Below are 11,327 nucleotides of genomic sequence, written 5' to 3' on the forward strand. Positions count from 1 at the left end.
ATTATGTGTCAGGTACACAGTGGATAGTGTACCTACTGTGCTTCTCTCAATCACACTCAAGTGTCTCCTCCCCTCTCTTCTCTTCTCTCTGCTCCTCTCTTTTTCTCTACTTTCCCTTCCTCATCCTTTCCCTCCCTCCCTTGCTTTCCTCATCCACAGTTATGTTAATGGGTTTGATTTACATGGCATTTGTAATCTTAGAGGAAAGGTGATTAAAAATTCAGGTTCTGTGCAGAGAGCACACGGATCAGAGTCATGGATTCAGCATTATCAGCAAGATGATCTTTGCTGTTGTTTATTTAGCTGCTCTACTATGTATTATTTTGGGCTTCCCTGATAGCTCAACTGGTAAAAAGAATCCGCCTGCAATGCGGAAGACCTGGGTTCATCCCTGGGTTGAGAAGATCCCCTGGAGAAGGGATAGGCTACCCACTTCAGTATCCTGGCCTGAAGAATTCCATGGACTATACAGTCCATGGGGCCGCAAAGAGTCAGACATGACTGAGTGACTTTCACTTTCTTTCTATGTATTATTTAGTGCCTACTCTGTATTATTTAGGGGGGCCCCCAAATCACTGCAGATGGTTACTGCAGCCACAAAATTAAAAGACCCTTGTTCCTCGGAAGAAAAACTATGACCAACCTAGATAGCATATTAAAAAGCAAAGACATTATTTTTCAAACAAAGGTCTGTCTAGTCAGAGCTATGGTTTTTCCAGTAGTCATGTATGGATGTGAGAGATGGACCATAAATAAAGCTAAGCACTGAAGAATTGATGCTTTTGAACTGTGGTGTTGGAGAAGAAGTTTGAGAGTCCCTTAGACTGCAAGGAGATCCAACCAGTGAATCCTAAAGGAAATCAGTCCTGAATATTCATTGAAAGGACTGATGCTGAGGCTGAAACTCCAATCCTTTGTCCACCTGATGCAAAGAACTGACTCACTGGAAAAGTCTCTGATGCTGGGAAAGATTGAAGGCGGCAGGAGAAGAGGATGACAGGATGAGATGGTTGGATGGCTTCAACAACTCGATGGACATGAGTCTGAGAAAGCTCTGGGAATTGGTGTTGGACAGGGAATGGATGCAGGGTGTGCTGCAGTCCATGGGGTTGCAAAAAGATGGACATGACTAAGCGAATGAACTGAACTGAACTGAACTGAATTTAGCTATGTAGTTGTGTCAAACTCTTTTGTGAACCCATGGACTGTAGCTAGCCAGGCTTCTCTCTCCATGGGATTTTCCAAGCAAGAATACTGGAGTGGGTTGCTATTTCCTCCTTCAGGGGATCTTTCAGACACAGGATCCATCCTATGTCACCAGCATTGCAGGAGGATTGTTTACCACTGAGATATCTGGCATCTTTAGTGAGTTCCTAAAAATTGATGTGCCCTGATTTTTCCATCTGTAAATTTGGGAGAATAATGGTATCTAATCTTTATTTTCCCTTCATGCTTGATTGTAGTTCCACTAAGTAACATTCTAGGTTGAACTGTCTCTTTATTTTGGAGACATTTCCCCCATGGTTTTCTGGTATTGTCAATGAGTAATCTTATGGTGTTCTAATTTTCTTGCCTTGACTGTGATATTTTCTATTAGTACCCTCCAGCCTTAAAAAATAAGCAGGGTAACAATATACAGCCTTGACATATTCCTTTTCCTATTTGGAACCAGTCTGTTGTTCCATGTCCAGTTCTAACTGTTGCTTCCTGACCTGCATACCAGTTTCTCAAGAGGCAGGTCAGGTGGTCTGGTATTCCCATCTCTTTCAGAATTTTCCACAGTTTATTGTGAGCCACACAGTCAAAGGCTTTGGCATAGTCAATAAAGCAGAAATAGATGTTTTTCTGGGACTCTCTTGCTTTTTACATGATCCAGAAGATGTTGGCAATTTGATCTCTGGTTCCTCTGCCTTTTCTAAAACCAGCTTGAACATCTGGAAGTTCATGGTTCACGTATTGCTGAAGCCTGGCTTGGAGAATTTTGAGCATTATGAAACTCCAATACTTTGGCCACCTCATGCAAACAGTTGACTCATTGGAAAAGACTCTGATGCTGGGAGGGATTGTGGGCAGGAGGAAAAGGGGATGACAGAGGATAAGATGGCAGGATGGCATCACCGACTCGATGGACATGAGTTTGAGTGAACTCCGAGAGCTGGTAACGGACAGGGAGGCCTGGCGTGCTGCAATTCATGGGGTCGCAAATAGTCAGACATGACTGAGCAACTGAACTGAACTGAACTGAACCTTAAAAATTTAGACCCCTCTGTTTATCTTTGGAGTTAAGGTATTTTTCCTTATTCTGACTACAAGATGTTTCCCTTTGAGTAATATCATAAATCTCAGCCTTAGCAGTGAGTATAACAGTAGTACTCATGTAAAACACTGGACACAAGTACTGTCCATATGTTTAGTACTCATGTCTAGTTTATTCACCACTGTAAACCAGCAAGTTGTACTGTGTAGAACATAGCTGGTATTCAGTAAATATTTGTTGAATGAAAGACTGATATTTCTCATAATTTAAAACTGAAAATGTGAAAGTGTTAGTCACTCAGTAGTGTCCTACTTTGTGATCCCATGAACTGTAGCCCATCAGGCTCCTGTCTGTTGAATTCTCCAGGCAACAATATTGGAGTGGATAGCCATTCCATTCTCCAGCGGATCTTCCCCACCCAGTCTCCTGAAATGCAGGTGGATTCTTTACCATCTCAGCCATCAGGGACGTTTCTGATGGCTTTATGGTATCTCTAATTCAAAAGAGATTTAATAATATGAAAAGTAGTTTCATAGTTCAGTTCATTTTAAGATATTTAATAATAATGCACAATAATTCAAAGAGCTTGACTTTAACTAGAATAAATAATTCTAGAGTTACTGTGATTCTGAGAATATCTGTTATGTCATTTGAGTTAAAAATTTAGGTGACATTACTTTGCACAAATTTTCTTTCTTGGTCTTGAAACAAGCTTGAAACGTAGATGTCATTTCTGCTTTTCACAAATGAGGACTCTGCTCAAAGATTTGTCTGAAATCACCCTAGTGGGAAGGGGTGTAGCTGAAACTAGTGTTATATCTAATGATCAGGTCCAGGATTCTCAGTTGGTAGCATGCATATATGTGAATTAATCTCTAGAGGCCTGTGGCTGTCATTTTATCATATTTTGATAATATCTCAAGAGCCGATTTTTTTTTTTTCAGTTTTCCACCCTGCTTTGCCTCCTCTTGTTTGGGACCCCATCGTCATTATTATTTTCTTATATAAATCTTAATCACCTGTATATAAATATAAAACACCAGATATGTCTATTTCATTTTTAAATGAAAAATCAGACATTTCCTTTTGTTGCTTAACCAAAAATGTGTCTCATACTATATAATGGGATAAAAGGGAAAAAGAGTATACTTGAAAGACTCTATAAACAGGGGATTTATTAATTATGCATTTGCATTTTAGCTTCAAAATTATTTTGTCTCTCATTTCTTCTTAAAATATCTAATTGTTATAGAACATTATTAGTCATTTTGTCTGTAAGTTTGCACCCATATTTTATTAGAGAATGAAGCAAAAAATCTAAATGTCTAAAGAAAAACCATGTATTATCATCTCCACAAAATATATTACTAAAATTATTTGAAAATAATATATTTTAAAAGCAATTATACTTGAATATTGTCATTTAGGCAAATGATTGCTATATTGTAGGATTATTGATTTAAGAAATTGTTTTTAAAAATAAAAATGAGTTCTCTTCCTTGAGCTCTCTCAAAATATAACTTCTTAGTCAAAGCTCACTAAATTAGTTCAGAACAGCCAAAATCTCACACCACTTTTTCAATTCTTTTACAAAGTCTGATCAAAATGAGGTTGTTTTCAACATTACAAATAAGACAACTCAAGCTTGAGAAATTTTAACCAACTTGCCAAGATGCCACAGAGCCTCACTGAGAATAAAACACAGGAACTGTGACTTCAGGTTTTAGCTACAACAACAGGATCGGTTTTCATAATTCAGCAATATAAAAATCAATAAAATGTCTCTTCTTTATACTCTTGATGAAAACTAATGAGGAAACAAGCTACTATCTCTGATTAGATACAGAAAAATAATGGCTTCCAATTTGGTAAATTCCAAAATAGGTGACTTTGAAGATTTAATTTAGAAACTGGCATCAGACATCAAAATTCTTAGAAAGAACCATCTGTGGTTAGCTTTAGGAAGGTCTCTCAAAAAAGGAAACAGCAAGAATAAAATATGAACATAAGTGGTTTATACATGTCTACATCAATTATCTTCAACTAAATATTAAAAGGATGAAAAGTTCATCACAACTGTAGCGACTTTGAAAAGTGAATACATACATTCTCATCATTAAGACCCCAAGAGCTAATTACAACAGCAACATATAGTTTTATTTTTTTTTTACTATGTATTTATTCACTGGCCAGAAAAATTTATATTCTGTTTGGTACTATGATAAAATAATTCATCTACTTTAGCTGTTAACACATTTGTCTCTCTCTCACTTATCCATAATGGCAAAAAAAGTACATGACATTCCCAATTAAAATTTCCCTCTTGAAAACTCCTAAGAAAAGCCAATGACACGACTACTGAGTTATTTTCTTTCGGTTCAAATCTTGGACATACTGTATATGAAAACTTGAAGAAATCATAAATGATCTATTACTCTCCTTCATTTCCTAAATGAAGACACTGTGTTCAGAGAAATTAAGGACTCTTGACACATAGAATCATGTCTCCAGACTGCCAGAGTCCATCTCTGTCTACACTACCGCAAAACTCTCTATTTCTGAGCAGCTTGAAAGAGAGTTCTGGAACCTTGATAATGCAAATATCCTCAAGAAGAAAATATATTATTTAAAACCAAACATCTCTTTAGAAAGACAGTATGCCCTTTAGTAAGCAGCTTGTCTATTAGGTTGCAAAAGAAACTTGCACTTGGAGTGATAAAGGAGCATACAGGTTGCTATTTTAGAAAACCACTGGGAAATCTGTTTTTACTTATGAGAACACAGATTCATTTGCAATATTATGAAGATGCAGGAGAGACACTGATACATGGCCTACCAAGGTATCTTTCATAATTTTATAATAGATTCAAAGAAATAAACCAATATGACACACTTAAATATAAGAAGTTATTAATTACGTAGTATGTTTGTGCCCATACAGAACATTTACGTTTCTAAGGGAAAACTAAAACCGTAATATTTAAAAAACAATGTCAAACATATTCTGGCAAGACTCGTATTACTTAGCATACTTTATTCTCTGTTTTTGGAGAGAAAATACAGTTGTTCTATAGGCCAGTAGTGGCCAAAAAAAAAAAAAAAAAGCACTCTAGCTATATGCTAAAAATAATCATCATCATAATAAATTTTAGCAATGATGCAAGTAGTTATAAAGGCATATTTCCATCTCTATAGTGATTACATTTTACTCTTGAGTTCTAAACACTGCCCCCCCCCTTCCTTTTCTGTCATACACATGCGCGCGCGCGCACACACACACACACACACGCACACATGCATTCCAGGACATTCACATCAACATAACACTTTCATTTACTTGTACACAGCCAATTAAAATAAAAATCATTCAAAACTAACTCAATAAATTATACACAATTAATTTCTAACAAATATAACACACTTGCCACCCCGATGGATTTTTTTAGCCATATTTATGATCTTTCTTGACTAAAACTTTGCTTATTTTTTTAGAATAACAAAAAAGAAAAGATAAGGGAAAGAGCAATATTAGTGTATAGAAAAGCATCATACATCCCATGCTGTGTAACAAGTTTCTAAAATAACTTTGTCTTTAAAATGAAGAATCATTCAGAAAGTTCATCAGTGGCATTCATTCACTAAATGCAGTTACAAAACCATTTCTCCTCCCCTCCCTACTTCCAGTAACTGAGTCTTTACTAGTTTCCACTGCGCTTCAAGTCAAAACCAACTGAGCTAATTTCGGTGCTTCACACATAGGCTCATTTCATTCTAACAGAAAATGAGTAGATCTAATAAAAAAATAAATAAATAAACTGATGGTAAAATATCCCAAACGTGCCCGGGGAAAAGCAAATTATTTAACCCAGAATGATTTCTAAAGAGAAACGAGGAGGGAGTGGGTAGATAACAGAGAATAGTTTGAAGTCCTTGAATTTACTCACCAGTTTCCCAGATGCACGGTCAGTAACAGGAACATCAACCTCACCCCTCTCCTTTGCTTCCACAGAAGAAAAGGGGAGAAGAGGAGAGCTTTCCAAGAACCCATGGGGATCGCTTTTTCTTAGTTCTCCAGCCAGGACTTTTCCTCCCACCTCAGCTGCAGACTGGTGAGTACAGAAAGGAGACTGTGGAAAGGCTGTACACCTCCCAACCAGGTAGGATGCGACTCCCAGCGGAATTGAGCAAAGCGAGCCAATCAGACCGAGAGGATGCTGGTAGAAATTAGCTGAAAAAAAGTTGGGCCAATCAACAGCCCAAGGAGGCGGAGCTTCCCCTACTAGAAATCGAGCCCAGTAGGGAAAAGGGCTCTTTTCTTCCTAAAAGAAAAACAAACCTCTTCTCCCTGGCAGCCTCAGAGAAACAGTTGAGTGGCTCTGACAGATTTCCCTCCCTACGGAAAGGCGGCTTCCTTCTTTTCCCCTAGCCTTCCCTCCTGACCGACTCTATTTCGGGAGTCTCCTCTCCCGCGTTTGGATTCTGAATCTGTCTTCCAAGAGGGATCCGTGGGGAGCTTGCCATGCCTAATTGGTTTTCCCCAGGCTCGCGAAGGTTCTGCTAATTTTGGTAATTACTGTTGTTACTTTGCGAGGGGCGGTGTCTCATTTCTTTTCAGACCCAGCACCTGGCATAATGCCCCACACAAATATGTTCTCGGGAGGTGTTGAAATATATAACTGTATGAGTGAATGAGCCAGCTGGGTGCATTCCTCGTAATCACGTTTCCTACCCACCCCACTTCCGTTGCAGTTACAAGTGAGAGGATTTGCCTTCTCCTCGCTCTGGGCACCAAATGATACTAAGGAACAATACCAGGCAAAAATTATCTCATTTTACAAAAACATAAACAAAAATCCGATTTTAGAGAGATTATTTCAGTCCTAGGAGCTGTAGATCGAATACATGTGTAATCCTTGTTCTCCCCTTTGCGTTTGTTGAGCTCCAGTGTTTGGTACCTAACTTCAGAGGCTCTGCTTTGAGTTTGCAGCAGAGCCCAACAGTTGCTATGGCAACTAGAAAGCCTCTGGCAGCCTGAACAACTGTACAGGCTGACAGTGGTGGCGGTGGAAGCAGGCTCGCTCTGCCCAGCCATCTTCCTCCTCTATGCCCTCCCAGATCGCTGCTTCCTGCAAAACCCGTGGGGTTGGAGCCTTTGGCTGTGTCCTTAATCATCTCACAACTACCTGGAACTGACCAGATTCAAGGGTGAACTGCAATTTACCATGGAGTTACCTTAGAGTATTTGTCACCCCAGCAAATAGTTCAAGGTAGTGGTAACAATGTGTATAAGTATCTGTTGCTACCCTAGCTTCTGAAATCACTTAAAGGAACTGGATGGGGTAACAAGGTTACAGATATTTTCTTGCCCAGAATAACAGATGGTGGAAAAAAAAGGGCTTTTCTCCTCTCTCTTTGGTTCTCCTCTCTTTAGTCTTCTCTGAATATAGGTATTGACTTCCTTATTTTTCTTCTACCCATTAATTACTAAGCATTATTCTCTTTCATCAAACCACATTAGTCAAGGTACCTCATACTAAATAATTTGAATAACAATAGTTTCATTATAATAAATTTTGAGAAGAATTGAATACAGTTAAAGGTTGATTTCAAAAGGAATCTGGGTAGTAGTTGTTGTTGTTTTTCTGGCCAATTAAGAATGCACTTTGCATAGCTGTTTAACTGTTTCATTGGGTGTACACACTAATTCACTGCTCTGGTTAGCCAGCAAACTTAGGAATGAATTTATTAGAAGTATGTGGTGAATAACAAATACTTGTCTAGGTACTCTTTGCATTTTTCAAAGATTAGGTAAGTTTTCTGCATATAATCAATATGATATCAATTTAACAATATGATATTACATATATTTATACAACGGTAGTTGAAAGTTCTCCCATCAAAAATTTTACTCTTATTGTTCTAATGCATAACTGAAAGATGCTGAGAGCCATTACAAAATATTAATGGAGAGGAAAGGTGAAGGATATATCCTTAGGCTACTATACATTGTTTATTGTTGTAAAAGATAAAGGACTGGAATAATTTCCAAACTGGGAAATTTTCTGTATTTTCTGAAATACACATTTTTGCCAATTTGGGGCTGAAATATTTCAAATTTATTTAAATCCTTTCTTTCAAACAATGTCATGTGACTTTTTATTCCTATGTCTCTTCCTTTGATTTTTCTTTTCCTTTTTGTAACATTTGTCTTCTGGGAAACGGATCCTATTCTGCTGTCATAGTTAATTATAACTCCCTGTAAACTATGTTAGAGGGATGTGTGCCCTCCAGAACCTGATTTTGTATATCAGCCATGTCTTGACCCTGACAGTCTGTCTCATTTGATTTACTGAATCAGTTGTGTGTGTGTGTGTGTGTGTGTGTGTGTGTGTGCGTGCGGTGGGAGTTGGGGATGACACACAGTGTGAGCTCTGAAAAAAGCCAAGAAGGAAAACGGTGCTCATCAAACCAACCATAGTGTGTCATAGAGGAGCCTTATGGAGAAACAGATTAGGTGTTTTACACAAGTCTAGATTAGAAGGCCAGAAGCTGCTATAGGGAAGAATCTAGACAAAACTCTCTGTCTTCCGTTAAGGCCGTGGTTTCCAAACCTGGGCATCTTTACCTCATAAGACATGTATCAGTGTCTGGAGACATCTTCAGTTGTCACAGCTTGGAGGGCGGAGTGAGCTACGGGCATTGAGTGAGCAGAGTCCAGAGTTGCTACCACACGTGGTAAAATGCAAAAGAGAGCCATCCCACAGCAAAGAATTATTGCGTTCAAACAGTCAATAGTACCAAAGATGAGAAGCCCTGCATTATGTATAAAAATAGAAAGAGTAGACTCATTCCCTTGCAGCTGATGATTTCCTAATATTATCATTGAAATCATCATACCCCTTCTCCTTCCTTTGATGTGCATGTTAAGCCGCTTTAGTCAAGGCCAACTTTTTGCAACTGCATGGACTGCAGCCTGACAGCCCCCTCTGGGTATGGGATTCTCCAGGCAAGAATACTGAAGTGGGTTGCCATGCCCTCCTCCAGGGGATCTTCCCAACCCAGGGATCAAACCTACATCTCTCAGGTCTCCTACATTGGCAAGCAAATTCTTTACCACTGGTGCCACCTGGGAAGCCCTTCTTTTGACCAGCTGAGCCATAACCATTATTCATTAATCTCATATCTAGTTGTAATGACTATAAACTGATATTTCACAGCAATTTTTAAAAATGTATCCAAATATTAGACTAAAATGAATATTTGTACATTAGAATAAAATGTTTGGAGTATCTGCTTACAATGTGAAGACATGGGCTTCTACCCAGACCAAATGAATTAGAATTTTTAGCAAGAATCTCTGGAGCTTCTTATGTGTCAAAATGTTTGAAAAACATAATCTGATAATCGTCCCACAAAATGACTAGTGAGACAGTGACCTGATTATGAATGTGCAATTCTGGCTCTAGGAAAGCTAGATTTCCAAATGATTCACCTGTCTGTTGTTAATATGTTCATTGAAATATTTGTGAATAAATTTTGATGTCAGACACTGTACCTGACATTAAGAATACAGTAGTGAATAAGACTTACAACTTCTTGCCTTGCTTTCTTCATCTATAAAAAGGTGATAAGAATTTTTAGTCTATTGAGTTGTTTTAAAGATCAAATGGATGAACACAAGGGGATTGCTTTGAACAGTATGTGGATAATAGAGATTACTCAAAAAAGGTTATTTGTCACTGTCATTTACTTGTTGAGAGTGGATTTCAAATATAATTTGCTTACTCCAGCAGTTGGTATAGAATCTGGCACAAAGCAGTATTCCTAGAATTTTCAGTCTTAGGGGACTATGGAGAAGATCAGAAGAACACTGATGTTCTCATCCTACCCTCAACATTGTCCTGAAAACTGGCTTCTCCAGAGCAAGAAGACAATTGGAGTCATGTCCAGTTCTCCTGATAACACTTTTCTTCTGATGGCCACAAATTCTATACAGTTAAAACTGTAATTGTAGCTTCCTAAACTTATCATTCAATATCATAATTTTGTGTTTGTTTTGTCCTGTCATATGCTATTCCTTCAGCTTATGGGGCCCTTCCTTCTTCTTCATCTGCCTAGTCTCTCATTATTCTTCGAGAATGTTTAAGTGTTATTTTTCTCCAGGGAGTCTTTATTGATTGTTCACTACTTGCTAGTCTGTGGTACAGTTCTGTCATCCAATAATAGTTAATGTTAATTGAGTGTTTGCTGTGTCACCAGGCATTATTCTTAATGGTTCTGCATTATAGATGTATATAATACTCTCACAGCTTAAAGTAACCATTTCATATTTGTATCACAGAACATAACACATTTTTCTAAATGTGCCAAAGCTATCTGTATTTCTACCCAAATTATTAATTCTGTGTTTTTAGATTTTACATATAAAAGATTTCTAGTACTTCCTAGACCTGTTATTATATATATATTTAATATTATTGTAGTTTATCTATCTTTAGTATCATATATCTATTCTATCAGTACATTTCTCTCCTTAGAATTTAACTCCATGAAATCAAAGATTTCATTTGTGTTCATCACTCACTCCTTTTGTCCAAAGCAATGGCTAGTAAGTAGTAGGTACTTGATAAATATCTATAGAATGAAAATAAGTGTTCAGAGAATAAATAAACACATGCATGGCTTTAATCCTTCTATAAATTTCTGGAGCCATTATGGGACCTCCTTCAACAGCATAGGTTCCAAGTGCCCATCTCTAATTAGACAAAATCCAGAGCTTGTTGCTTGACTTATTCCTTCTTATCACACCATGGGAATTAATTATTTTTCTCATTTACATATTGCCATGATAAATCTTAACACACTCAGGCACTTTAATTTATGCAATAAGATTATTATTTAAATCAAACAGAAGAGAGGGCCAGCATACAGAAATTTCACAAAACTGAAAGTACACACCCTTTCTTTGTCAATCTGTTCAATCTCCTTAATCCTGTACCTGGCCTCTGAAGTACAGCCAAGAGAGGAAATACTGATCATTGGTGGCAGGTAGCCATGGATTTAAAGCTTC

The 11,327-nt window shown here is 37.7% G+C and overlaps 1 protein-coding gene across 1 annotated transcript in view; it reads right to left on the reverse strand.

Annotated features, from left to right (window-relative positions):
• The window catches only part of GABRG1 (gamma-aminobutyric acid type A receptor subunit gamma1), a 90,115-nt gene extending 83,747 nt beyond the window's left edge, over nt 1-6,368 (reverse strand). The window contains 1 exon segment of the mRNA NM_001101250.1: nt 6,202-6,368. Coding sequence (NP_001094720.1) covers nt 6,202-6,305 — 104 coding nt within the window. The 5' untranslated portion in view covers nt 6,306-6,368.
• Between the last annotated feature and the right edge of the window lie 4,959 nt (nt 6,369-11,327).

Source organism: Bos taurus, chromosome 6 (genome assembly GCF_002263795.3).
Source record: "Bos taurus isolate L1 Dominette 01449 registration number 42190680 breed Hereford chromosome 6, ARS-UCD2.0, whole genome shotgun sequence".
NCBI classification, from domain to species: domain Eukaryota; kingdom Metazoa; phylum Chordata; class Mammalia; order Artiodactyla; family Bovidae; genus Bos; species Bos taurus.